General features: G+C 33.0%; 1 protein-coding gene, 1 long non-coding RNA gene and 1 pseudogene across 3 annotated transcripts; 2 read left to right on the top strand and 1 right to left on the bottom strand.

Moving 5' to 3' along the window:
• Nucleotides 1–4,682: 4,682 nt before the first annotated feature.
• On the top strand, nucleotides 4,683–7,578 carry LOC120087963 (putative amidase At4g34880). The gene is made up of 5 exons (XM_039044985.2): nucleotides 4,683–5,348; nucleotides 5,629–5,840; nucleotides 5,929–6,168; nucleotides 6,797–6,992; nucleotides 7,088–7,578. The coding sequence occupies exons 1-5, from the start codon at nucleotides 4,812–4,814 to the stop codon at nucleotides 7,445–7,447; spliced, it is 1,545 nt and encodes a 514-aa protein (XP_038900913.1). The 5' UTR covers nucleotides 4,683–4,811; the 3' UTR covers nucleotides 7,448–7,578.
• A 1,464-nt stretch (nucleotides 7,579–9,042) lies between these two features.
• LOC150033416 (uncharacterized) lies at nucleotides 9,043–13,716 on the bottom strand. The gene is made up of 2 exons (XR_016523656.1): nucleotides 13,290–13,716; nucleotides 9,043–9,832 (listed from the first exon to the last, which is right to left on the bottom strand). It is a non-coding gene; the product is annotated as an uncharacterized LOC150033416 (long non-coding RNA).
• LOC120087961 (putative amidase At4g34880) lies at nucleotides 9,215–11,502 on the top strand (annotated as a pseudogene). Its single transcript, XR_016523655.1, has 5 exons — nucleotides 9,215–9,767; nucleotides 10,086–10,297; nucleotides 10,386–10,625; nucleotides 10,717–10,912; nucleotides 11,003–11,502. The product of XR_016523655.1 is annotated as a putative amidase At4g34880 (transcript).
• Nucleotides 13,717–13,934: the final 218 nt, after the last annotated feature.

Here is a 13,934-nt window from a genome sequence, read left to right as displayed (position 1 = left end):
GAAAGTGTATTTCCTGGCCATTATTGAGAATAAGATGCATTCCCCATATAGTTTATTCAAAAGCCTATTGTATACTAACATGTTTACAATGATTCTCTCGGCTAAAGTGTTTGAGAATCACCTAGTAGGACTAGGAATACTAGATTAATAATCTAGGGCAAGTGGGAGAAATATTGGGTATGGGATACCGAATGGGTATGGGATGCCCTAGTTTATTGTATTTCTCTATAAAACTCATAAACTCAGTCTTATATATTGGATATATAAGTTACCACTGGAGTTTTAGTCCAAGTGAAAGTTTGTTGGGTTTTATGTCCTAAAACTCGTGGTATGTAAACAATGGAACTTATTCTAAAAATTCAATAAGATGTTATTGAATAGATGTTTTACTTGATAGAAATCCAATAAACCTGAAAGTCCCTTGATTATTGGATGAGTACTTGAACTTTATGTGGAAACATAAAGGTGGACCAAGCTCGAGTAAATAGCTATGGTATATGAATAAGGTTGGGTACCTTATTCTGGTAACACTATTGGATGTGGCTTACTCTGTAGTCGTTACAAAGAGTTGTGAGGTGCTACAAATGAAGTGATCCTAATTCATTCATGTTGAGACATAAGGAGTAGGGGTGTCCTTGTACAAAAGGGTTTGTACAAGAACGGACCACAAAATTAGTCATTCTTATTTTATAACGCTATTTACTATTTAAGACTGACTATTTCAAAGCGATGACCTAGGTAACTTGACCTTAATCCTGAGCTAACTAAGAACTCCTGTTTATTTAGAATTATCCTTAGATTTGTATAGGTGAGGGTTGGCTCAACAATGCCGGCTCAATAACCTCCCATTTCAGGGGTAAGACTGGATAGATAGTTGGGGACATAGGGTGCAAGACGAAATTCACTCCTACCCGCTTTTAGGGATAGTAGAAAGGTTGTTCCCTTAAGTGCTGATTCTGGGTCTTGAATAAGAGGCCCGCAAAACAATTGTTCATTAAGGGATCAGTTGGGGCTTAAGGAACAAGAGGTAATTTTGGGAGTAAAACAGAGATTCGACCCAACCATTATTATGAACAACCTGTGAAGGGTTGACTAACTAATCATGGTTATATCGGGTGGAAATAATATATCTACAGTGAGGGGAGTTCAACTATGGGTTTTAGTTTTGATCTCGTAGGGGTAAGTATTTTAACCCCAAGTCCTAAAATATTAATATACTAATTTAGTATAAAAATAAAACCTTCGAAAAATTCAACCCCTATGAGTAAAATAACCATAAAAAAACTCCCAAATAAACTCACAAGTACAGATGCTCCTTTGTAGTCAACTTATGTACTCCAATCCTAGACAGAGTTTTCTTAGACAAAGATCTACTTTAGTTATTTTATCAAATAATATTAACAAAAAAAAAAAAAAAAACCATGAAAAATCCTAAGTAAGCTCTCAGAGATGGGTGTTCCCATATGGTTATCTTAAATACCCCAATCCTAGACAGGGGGTTACATAGGTAAATCTTTATCTTGAGTTTCATGCCTAAGATTAAACATAAAACAACAAAGTGACATACCTGCTTGTTGGGCACTGAGAATCATATTTTTTTTAATGATATGTGGCAGCTTGAAGGGAGTCGCTTTATTATGTATAAAATATTTAGAAATAAATTTGCCCATCATATTTCCAAGTGAGCTTTTAGTCAACGTATCTTTGACATTTCTTTGTCGGGCATGTTCCGACTTGTAAAGAGATGGCTCTTTGGAACTCTTCGAATATTTAAAGAATCTAGATGATCTTCTTTAGTCCCTTTATTTTTACTCATTCACACTTCTTGTTCACACTCCCATTTGGAAGCTTTTGATGCATGAGCAATTTCTCAATAAAGATGTTGTTCATCAACGTGAGCATCTATCAATTACATATGTACATCATCTTCCGAGTCTGATACTAAATCAGAGTTTGATCAATGAAATTTTCCATATAGTTCTTCGTGTATATTTTCAATTATCTCATTCTTTTTAGCCTTGACCTTATCTTTGCTTTCAAAGCTTAACAACTTTTGTGTCTTAATTTCTAGTGAAACATTAGAACATTTCTTTATATTTTTTATTGGAGTTATATCTAGCAAGATACTTAGATCTTGTAATTCCTCAACTTTTATTCATCTGACTACAATGTTTGCACACTGTGCCATTTTTATTCCCTGGAATCTCAATGCAGTAGGCTCATGCACTATCGGCTCCTCCTATAGAATCTTGAACTTGAACCTCACCTTCCACATGTTAGATTCTAAACCTATATAAATTACAAATTATAAAATTAAATTTGAGCATAACATATTTGAACTACAAGATTCATTATAGATATACAAAAATCATAATGTTAAACACATAACATAATATAAATAAAAAAATACATAACATAAAATGAATAAAAAAAAATACAATATTAAACATAACGTAATATGTATACAAAAGTCATAGTACATAACATACCATAATATGAATAGAAAGTCATACCATTAAATATAGCATAATATAGATACATACAAAAGACATACTCCTAAACTTATATAAAATAACATAATAAGAATACAAAAAATTGTAACATTAAACTTAAACATTATGTAATAAAGATAATGAAATCCAAAGATTAAACTTATATAACATAACATAAGTACATAACATAATAAAAATACAAAACTCATACATAACATAATAAGAATACAAATCTCATATCATTAAAAAAGTTAAATATAAGAGAGATAACATAACATAATGACAAAGAAAATGCAAAAATAAAAACTCTACAAATAGAGAGAGTTTGAATAAAAATAAGAGGAAAATTAGAGATCTTGAGATTTGAGAGTGGTGGGGAAGAAGTTATATGGTGAAGTTATTTATAAGGAAAAATTATGGATTTTTATTTTATTTTATTTTTAAATATTTTTTTTCTTAGAAATGAAAATTTTGGATGATAAAAGAAGCAAAACTCGCATCAATTCAATTTTGAGGTGAAATGATATGAAAATTAAATGAAAAATTTGGAATGAGGTTAAAAATAAAAAGATGTTTGATTTTCAAATATTTTTTCTTGAAATTTAGAATTTACGATTGTAAAATAAGCAAAAGTCACATCTATTCAATTTTGAGGTAAAATGGTATGAAAATTCAATGAAAAAATTTGAATGATGTTAAAAAAAAATTATGTTTTTTTTCAAAATATTTTTTCTTGAAAATGAAATTTTGGATTGTAAAAGGAGCAAAATTCACATCAATTCAATTTTGAGATGAAATGGTATGAAAATTCAATGGAAAAAACATGAATGAGTTTAATAATAAATATATGCTATATTTTCAAATATTATTTTTCTTGAAAATTTTGGATGGTAAAAGAAGCAAAACTCATATCAATTCAATTTTGAGATGAAATGATGTAAAAATTTAATGAAAAAAGTTTGAACAGTGTTAAAAATAAATATATGCTTTTTTTCAAAATATTTTTCTTGAAAATAAAAATTTTGGATAGTAAAAGAAGCAAAACTTATATCAATTCTATTTTAAGATGAAATGATGTGAAAACTCACTAAAAAAAATTTGAATGAGGTTAAAAATAAATATGTGTTTTAATTTCAATTTTTTTCTTGGAAATGAAAATTTTGAATTGTTTAGAAGTAAAACTCTTATGAATTCAATTTTGAGTTGAAATGATGTGAAATTTTAATGGAGAAAGTTTGAATGAGATTAAAAATAAACATATATTTTTTTTCAAGTTCTTTTTCTTGAAAATGAAAATTTTAGATAGTAAACAATGCAAAACTCCATCAATTCAGTTTTGAGGTGAATGTGAAAATTTAATGGAAAATAGTTTGAAATTGAATGAGATAAAAAAAAAAATTAATATATGCTTCTTTTGTAATTTTTTTTCAAATTCAATTTCTTTGAAAATGAAAGATTTGGATCCAAAATTGAGAAATTTCGAAAATTAAAAAAGGTTGTTGGAAAAGTTTGATATTGGAAAAAGGGGGAGAAAAACATATAAGAATATTAAAACAACGTGACAGCCACATATCTAGAAAAACTTGGAGAAATATCAACGATATATTGGTGGAATATCCATGATTTCATTGAACTGCAAACAACATTTTCGTTAAACGATATTTCGACTATATGGATGATATATCATAGATATTGATGATATATCATGATTTTTAGGGGAAAAAATATTGTACCTCCTATGTCTCCATTGGATATGTGATTTCATGAGTATATCAACGATATTATCGACTAGATGTCCGATTTTTTAATCCTTGCTTGAGACAAAGAATGAATTCTTGCCACAGATTCGAACACTTCACAAGATAGAATGATACTTAAATGTTTTTAGCATGCAACTCAACACATGAATTGCAAAATTCAAGAAGTTTGCCCGACTAATCTTGAAAGAAGCAAGCCAAAATTTAATTCATTATCAAACTAATCAAAATAACCTAAAGGTAAGGTTTTAATTGCCTTCCACTAAAAACCCTAATGCCACATCATAGTTCATAATAAAATGAAAAAAAAAATACCCCTATTTAATATGTCATAAAAAATAAAATTGGGAAAAAAAACTAAAATCACATTAAAATTATTAAATAAAACATAATAATCATAATTTGATGCCTCGTACTTATCACCATAGGGACAAAAAGATATTTCCACTAAGGAGTGGGCCATAAAAATGTCAAATTATATATATATATATAGCTAAAATGACCACTCCCCTCGTTAACTGAAAAAGGAAAAGGAAGGAACTGGTTAATGAGCTGAGCTGCCATGGCTGCCCAAAGCTTTTGGCTTTACATATCCATGGTTCTAAGTTTGGTGGCGATTTTATCATCATATGGGAATTGCAGCTTTGGAACTCACTTCCCCATTGAAGAAGCAACGGTGAAAGATCTCCAACTTGCTTTCTACCAAAACAAACTCACCTCCAGGCAACTTGTCAAGTTTTACCTCAAACAAGTGCGTAGATTTAACCCCATTTTGAAAGGGATCATAGAAGTGAATCCAGATGCTTTAGACCAAGCCACTAGAGCCGATCATGAGCGAAAGAGAAGCTCGCTGAGCTCTTTGTCACCATTGCATGGCATTCCTGTACTTCTAAAAGATAACATTGCAACCAAGGATAAGCTCAACACAACGGCTGGCTCCTTCGCTCTGCTTGGCTCTATTGTTCCTCGTGATGCAGGGGTTGTGACCAAGTTGAGAAAGGCAGGTGCAATCATCTTTGGAAAAGCGAGCCTGAGCGAGTGGTCTCAATTCAGGTCCAATCTCCCCAATGGTTGGTGCGCAAGGGGTGGCCAAGGCAAGGTGCGTAACTTTTTAAACATTACGAGATTCCTTGATTTTTCTATTGTTTGCCTCTCCAAAATAGTGTATTTTTTAGTTCACCGTTTTTAGACAGGATCCCAATTTTTACTCTTGGACGCAATGCCTGTTTGGTTCATGGACTCTATACCATGTTAATTGACCCATTGACCAAAAAATATATATATACCTCTAGCAATTGAATTAAAGAAGATTTTGAACATTTGACATACTCAGATTCAGCCCAAATATCTACTTAACATCAGCCTTTAAGTATTTGCAGAATCCTTACACAATGGGAGAACCTTGTGGCTCGAGTAGCGGCTCTGCCATATCCGTTGCAGCAAATATGGTTGCAGTTTCACTAGGAACTGACACTGATGGATCAATATTATGCCCTTCTACTTACAACTCAGTAGTTGGCATCAGACCAACAGTAGGTCTCACCAGTCGAGCTGGGGTTGTTCCGATCTCTTCGAGACAGGATGCTGTTGGGTAATCAATTTATTTGCTATTCATATGTTTCCATTTCTATTGATATCCAAAGGAAGTACTTTCTGCTGAATGAGTGATGATGGAACAGGCCTATTTGTAGAACAGTATCAGATGCTGCTTATGTTCTAGATGCCATTGTAGGAGCAGACAAATATGATAATTCAACAATTGAAGCATCAAAATACATTCCAAAAGGTGGGTATGGCCAATTTCTGAGGCCTGATGGGCTGAAAGGAACGAGAATAGGAATCGTGAGGAAATTCTTTGATTTTGGCGACGATGGTGTCTTCTACTCTGAAGCTTATGAGAAAGTTTTCAAATCCTTGAAGTAAGAAAGCAAACTCACTTTTCATAAACCATTTTGTTTTTTGTTTTTCATTTTTTAAAATTAAGCATATTTCTTTCACACTTCTTACAATGATTGACATCTTTATCAAGTATGATTTGAAATCTTAGTCAAATTCCAAAAACAAAATCAAGTTTTTAATAATTATGGCCCCATTTGGTAACCATTTCATTTTTTGTTTTTGGTTTTTAAAAATTAAACCTATTTCCTTCTTATTCCTTTCAATGTTTTGCATCTTTTTAAGTACAATAGTTGAATTTTTAACCAAATTCCAAAAACAAAAACAAAATTTTAAAAGTTACTATTTTTTGTTTTCAAATTTTGCCTTAGTTTTTTAAATCATTAATAAAAAGTATATAACAAATAAATAAATTTAGAGGTGGAAGTAATATCTATAGACTTAATTTTCAAAAACAAAATGATTACCAAATCGGAGTCATACATTTTTTTAGTTTTAAAATTTTTGTTTGGTTTTTTAAATCATTAACTAAGAAAGAAATCTTGAGGTAGAAGGAATGTCTATAGACTTAATTTTCAAAAACAAAAACAAAAAAACTAGATGGTTGGTTGGAACTTTTTGTCTGACCCTTTGTCTTCAATAACATGGAAGGCAAGGAGGAGCAATATTGGTGGACAATCTGACGATAGACAGCCTAGACATAATCATTGGTGGTTTAAGTGGAGAGTGGACTGCATTGCCAGCCGAATTCAAAATATCCATAAATGCATACCTCAAAGAGCTAGTTGCTTCTCCAATTCGATCCTTATCAGATGCAATAGAATTCAACAAAAAGAACTCAAAACTTGTGAGGAATTATCATTTATTATGTTATAATTTTACAATCCAGCACAGCAAAAAGCAGACTAATTAACACAACAATGAAATCTTATCACTATGTAGGAGAAGCTAAAGGAGTATGGTCAGGTGTTGTTTCTAGAAGCAGAAGCCACAAATGGAATTGGAGATGTAGAAAAAGCAGCATTAGCCAGCGTAGCATCACTGTCAAAAAATGGATTTGAGAGAGTAATGATTAAGAATAAACTTGATGCAATAGCAGCACCTGGTGGGTTAATCTCTCCTGTTCTTGCAATTGGAGGCTTTCCTGGAATTAGTGTACCAGCTGGATATAGCCCTGATGGGGTACCTTATGGCATTGGCTTTGGAGGATTAAAAGGGTTTGAACCAAGGCTGATAGAGATCGCATATGGATTTGAGCAATTGACTAAGAGTAGAAAGCCCCCTTTAATTAAGAGACATTAAATTATTCATCTATGGATGAAATCTTAAGACAGACTTTAGTAAGTTTGCCACAACCAAGTGGACTTATAATGTTTAATCCTTGTGATGAAACTACATGCTTCAATAAGTAATAAAATGTTTCCATTAACTTATATGCAAAACTTCTAAGGTATTAGGTGAAGAAAATAGCCCTGCTGCTAAACTTCTTCTGTGTAATTCTTATGCATCTTTTATGATTATGAGAAATCAGCATCATTAATCGGAAAAATTATACAAAACAACAAAAATTTAATCTTCTTTAATAGAGGTTGATAGAAATCTATCAATATCTAACAGCAATAGAATTTGATAGAAGTCTATCACTAATTGATGTTAATAGAAATTTATTAGTATCTGTCGATGATAGAAAATTATAGAAATCTCTCACTCATTGACGCTAATAAAAGTCTATCAATGTTTATTAATCTTTTTTTTTCTTTTTAATTCTATGAATAGTCTTCTGTTAACTTTAAATGTATAAAAAATGGCCAAATTCAAAGCTAAAACACGTGGATGTGGAAATGGTTAAAAACACATGGATATTATTTTGAAATGATTGTTGTAGAATGCTTAAAATTTTCAGTACACTCAATCGACTTCCGACTGTCAATTTAGTTTTACAATTTTCATTTTAAAATGATGAATAGCTTCGTGTCATGATGACGGGCCGACACGTCATAATGTTATTTGACTTAATGAGTTGCTTTACTAAGAAGAAAAGTTCGTAATTAGTTCTTTTGAGATCATGTTTAGTGGCCTCTTTCGAAATACCTTCTATTTTATCTACTTTTTATATTTATATATATATATATATATATATATATATATATATATATGTATGTATGTATGTATATATGTATGTATGTATGTATATATATATTCAATAAAATTGTATTTAATAATCTTACATTGTTTTAAAAAATGTTGTGGAACGAATTATTTTGGTTGTCTTTATAAGTTAAAAGTAATTAATTACAAATATCGTTTTCCTTACTACAGATTATATATTTTTTTAGTTTATTAGTTAAAAGTAATTTTTGGATGATGAATCACTCAAAAGATATTTTGAAAATGGTTTTTAAAAGTCGTGCAAAGGTTTGGGTCATTTTAATATATCATCAAAAGTTAGAAAGAAATTTCCTATTACTTTATTCTAGAATTTGAATTCAAACGTTTTTCCGTAAAACTAACTTATTTCTCAAACTCATTTTTAAAAGTCTAAGTTTTATGAAAATGATTTTAATCCAAACTACAATTACATATTTATCATGATTCAACTGATAAAGACATAAATCTTCAACTAAGTTCTTAAAAAAAAAAGGAAAAAAAACTAAACATTAAAATAGGGTTAAATTACAAATTTGAGAGAGTTATAATTTGTCTCCATGCTGAAACCTCATAAGTAGTATCTATGGACTATTCAAGAGAATTCTATCAAACTATCATAAATAATTTTAATTATAAACCATATAAACTAAATTCTAACTTTCTTCAAACCAGAAAATGATCATTCCCCTTCAACGTCTACTTCATTCTAAAAAAAAAAAAAAATATTTCCACTAAGGAGTGGGGCATACAAAAAATTTAAAATTATATATATATATGTAAAAGAACCACCATTCAACATATTCTTCATTCTCAAAAAAGTATTTCCAATAAGGAGTGGTGCATACAGAAAATTTAAAATTATATATATAATTAAAAGGACCACTCTCCTCGTTAACTGATTAAAAAAAAAAAAAGTGGTTAATGTGCCGAGCTGCCATGGCTGCCCAAAGCTTCTGGCTTTACATATCCATGCTTCTGAGTTTGCTGGCGATTTTATCATCATATGGGAGTTGCAGCTTTGACACTCACCTCTCCATTGAAGAAGCAACTGTGAAAGATCTCCAACTTGCTTTCTACCAAAACAAACTCATCTCCAGGCAACTTGTCAAGTTTTACCTAAACAAGTGCGTAGATTTAACCCCATTCTGAAAGGGATCATAGAAGTGAATCCAGATGCTTTAGACCAAGCCTCTCAAGCCGATCTTGAGCGCAAGAGAAACTCACCAAGCTCTTTGTCTCCACTGCACGGCATTCCTGTACTTGTAAAAGATAACATTGCAACCAGGGATAAGCTCAACACAACGGCTGGCTCTTTTGCTCTGCTTGGCTCTATTGTTCCTCGTGATGCAGGGGTGGTGACCAAATTGAGGAAGGCAGGTGCAATTATCTTTGGGAAAGCGAGCCTGAGCAAGTGGTCCTATTTCAGGTCCTATGAATCCCCAGTGGTTGGAGCGCTAGGGGTGGCCAAGGGAAGGTGTGCAACTTTTCAGTCTTCTTCAGTAAATGTTTGCTTCTAAGAGAAATCACACACGAAATCATCTGTACTACAGACTAGGATTGTCAATTGTCAGAATATATCTCTAAAAATAGGATCAAAGACGATTTTGAAGCTGTTGACATACTCAGATTCAGCCAATAAACAATCCTTTTAACTCAAAATATGTAGTTAACATCAGCCTCTAAGCTAACTTTTAAAACAAAACCAGTCAGAAAGTCCAATTAAAAGACAGCAAAAAAATTAGTTTAAAATCAACATCAAACTAATAGCACCAAGTATGCACCCTGTTTGCAGAATCCTTACACAATGGGAGAACCGTGTGGCTCGAGTGGCGGCTCTGCCATATCCATTGCAGCAAATATGGTTGCAGTTTCACTGGGAACTGAAACAGATGGATCAATATTATGCCCTTCTATTCTCAACTCAGTAGTTGGCATCAAACCCACAGTAGGTCTCACCAGTCGAGCAGGGGTCATTCCAATCTCTTTAAGGCAGGACACTGTCGGGTAATCAATTTGTCTCTATTGAAATTGTCGCCATTTATATTAGTATCCAAAGGAAGTACTTTCTGCTCAATGCGTAATGATGGAACAGGCCTATTTGTAGAACAGTATCAGATGATGCTTATGTTCTAGGTGCCATTGTAGGAGCGGACAAAAATGATAACTCAACAATTGAAGCATCAAAATACATTCCAAGAGGGGGATATGCCCAATTTCTAAGGGCTGATGGGCTGAAAGGAAAGAGAATAGGAATCGTGAGGAAATTCTTTGATTTTGGCCATGATGATGCTTTCTACCCTCGAGCTTATGAGAAAGTTTTCAAAACCCTGAGGTAAGAAAGCAATCTCACTTTTCGTAAACCATTTCTTGACAATTCATGTTAGAGGTTTTTATCTGATCCTTTGTCTTCAATAACATGAAAGGCAAGGAGGAGCAGTCTTTGTAGACAATTTGACGATAGACAGCCTACAGGTAATCATGGGCAGTTCAAGTGGAGAGGAAACTGCATTGCTTGCCGAGTTCAAAATATCCCTAAATGCATACCTCAAACAGCTAGTTGCCTCTCCAATTCGATCCTTGTCTGATGCAATAGAATTCAACGAAAAGAACTCAAAACTTGTGAGCAATTATCATCTATGCTGTTCTAATTTTACAATTAGCATAGCAAAAAGCAGACTATCATAACAATGAAATCTTATCACTATCTAGGAAAAGCTAAGGGAGTATGGTCAGAACTTATTTATAGAAGCAGAAGCCACAAAAGGAATCGGAGATGCAGAAAAGGCAGCATTAGCCAGATTAGCAAAACTGTCAAAGGACGGATTTGAGAGAGTAATGCTTAAGAATAAGCTTGATGCAATAGCAGCTCCTGGTTGGGAAATCTCTTCTGTTCTTGCAATTGGAGGTTTTCCTGGAATTAGTGTACCAGCTGGATATAACTCTCAAGGGGTTCCCTTTGGCATCAGCTTTGGAGGATTAAAAGGGTTCGAGCCAAGGCTGATAGAGATTGCATATGGATTTGAGCATTTGACTAAGAGTAGAAAGTCCCCTTCAATTAAAAGACGTTAAATTAACCATCTATGAATGAAATTTTAAGACAGACTTCAGAAAGTTTGCCATAAGCAATTAGACTTATAACGTTTAAACCTTGTGATGAAACTACATGCTTCAATAAGTAATAAAATGTTTTCATTAACTTATAGACAAAACTTCTAAGATATTGACTGATAATATTTGACATAGGTGCAGAAAGAAAGCCCTGTTGACCTGTTTTGCATAATTCTTAAGCATCTTTAATGATTAAAAGAAATGAGCATCATTTATCTCCATTTCATTTCTAATGAATCTAGGTTTGTATAATGAGTCTGTTTCTAGATCCACAGGTTTTGTCACTATTTCAGCTTCCAACAAAGTGTTGTTCCATATTGAATGAGCCTTCCGCTAAATCAATATCTCATGCCCTCCCAACTCCATGTACTACTAAAATTTTAAGACCTTTGGTGTTTTTTTATTTTATTTTATTTTTTTTGGGGGGGGGGGTTCAACCATTGCATGTGAAAATTGAACTATTGATTTTTGAGATAATAATTATTGTTTATCCACTAAGTTATGACCTGATTGAATGGCCTTTTTTCTTAATAAGTTCCACACCAATCTTGCAAACTGACAACTCCAAAGAAGGTGATCCAAGTCTTCTGACAAAGAATATTACAAAAAGGCCCCATAAGAAAGCCTACTTCCTCAAAAACCTATCTATAGAGTTTAACTTGTCAGGTTAAAAACTTAACTTTCTTAGAGATCTTAATCCTCCAAAACACATCAAAGATCGACTTGCTAATGGGAGAGAGATCCAAAAACAACCGAAAAAAGGATATACAAGGAAAACTCTCAAGAGGATATTAGGCCTCCGATTGTACTGCAGTATCAAAGAAGGAAGAATAAGGGTAATATGGGAAAAGTAGAAGTTACGACGGTTAGAGAGGTTGGGGACCACAGTTAAGTGGCTTTAAATTCGGTTGGGAGAAGTTCTCATTTAAAAGAAGAGGGAAGCGGGACAGGGGAAGACATTGAAGAACTGAACATCTTGGGTGAGGAAAGTGAGCTCTCACGTGTGTGGGGAGTTCAGGCTAGATTGATCGTGTAAAGGCGGCAAAAGAGTCTCAGTGATCGTGTAATCGCTCATCGCCTACTTCATCTACTAGGCAATCGTGTAGAAGAGTCTCAGCGATCGTGTAGTAAGAGTAAACGATCGTGTAGAAGATAGTGTGATCGTGTAGTTATTGTTTGTCTGTTATCGTTTAGCAAAGTATATGTAAATCGTTTAGCGGAATTGATATACGATCGTGTAATCGCACTTTACCAATAAATAAATTCTAAACGATCAGTTTCCTATCAGAGGATTGGGACTCCAAATGTGAACATCCTCTCCCCCTAGCCTAAAATTAAACTAATCAAGTATGGACAACAAAGAAGCCACCTCCATCGTTTCATTATTGGACAAAGAACAATGGAAACCAAAGGAAAAGGACACCATGCTCCCTGACCAAACCAAGAAATCAGAAACAAGATGATTTTATAAGAAGAAAGATGATATAAATGAGGAAACGCAAAGCAGGGGTCTAGCCTCTATATAAATGCATTGACTCCACTATGCATTTCAATTCTATTAAAATGAATTCACTTTTAACGCTTGCATCGATAAAATGGATTGAAACACTGGGTTGGATTTGACTTCAATGGTATATTGATATAAAAATCTCCAAGAAATGAAGGCCAGAGGTGAATCCAAGCTGTCATTTACTTTCCAGTTCAATATAAACTGTAGTGAAACCTAACCCAGATAACAAATCTCATAATTAGCAGATACAATCAAATTGCAATAACCATTGGTTTCAATCACGCAATATAAGAATCAAGAACCAACTCTACAATAGCCAATATCAGGGCATAGATAATAGTACTCTTGCAGAGAAACGAAGAACAACATGAAAATTACCAGGCTACCAATCAGGATCCTTGTCCTCTTCCTCACCGCCATAGCTGCGCGTTCCGAGTACTACTCCAAAACTGCTCCGAGGGTTCAGTTGAAGGAGAAAGTAACCAATCTCCATTTCTTCCTATTCAACATCCTGAGCGGCAAAAAACCCAGCGCCGTGAAGCACTCAATCGACGACTCCATCCGGCAGGTTCTTTGCCATCGACAACCCCCTCCGGGAAGGACCCGACCCGACCCAACTTGAAATTCAGTTCAAAATCACTTGTAAAATTTTGAGAAAATGGTAAAAAGTATGTAAAGTATGGTAATAGTTGTAATTTTATCACTCAAATTTCATTTTTGTTCAAAAAGATCAAATTTAAAAAAAGAAAAAAAGAAAAAAAAAAAAAGAAGTTTAGTAGTATACCCCCATTAATCAATTGACATTATTTTTAACCAAAAAAAAAAACATATATTATATAGGAAAATTGTATTGGATACCAAATTAATTTTAGGGTTGCAATTATGACTTTCACTTTTCAGACTTTGCAAATATGATAAATATGCAATCTTCTAAGAAGTTTCTTGGTTTAACAATTATGAATTTCTAATTATTTTTCTTACATAAATTCCTAAACAATTAATTGATAGAGAGAGAAAGAAATA

This window comes from Benincasa hispida, chromosome 10, assembly GCF_027475165.1.
Source record: "Benincasa hispida cultivar pf3 chromosome 10, pf3_genome.v1.1, whole genome shotgun sequence".
Taxonomy (NCBI): Eukaryota; Viridiplantae; Streptophyta; class Magnoliopsida; order Cucurbitales; family Cucurbitaceae; genus Benincasa; species Benincasa hispida.
This window is presented reverse-complemented; position numbering and strand designations above follow the sequence as displayed.

What these genes read in the sequence shown, in the direction of transcription:
- LOC120087963 (XM_039044985.2), top strand. Translation starts at nt 4,812, where the DNA reads ATGGCTGCCCAAAGCTTTTGGCTTTACATATCCATGGTTCTAAGTTTG. An exon ending in CAAGGGGTGGCCAAGGCAAG is followed by an intron (nt 5,349 to 5,628) that starts GTGCGTAACTTT and finishes AAGTATTTGCAG; the next exon opens with AATCCTTACACAATGGGAGA. An exon ending in TCGAGACAGGATGCTGTTGG is followed by an intron (nt 5,841 to 5,928) that starts GTAATCAATTTA and finishes ATGATGGAACAG; the next exon opens with GCCTATTTGTAGAACAGTAT.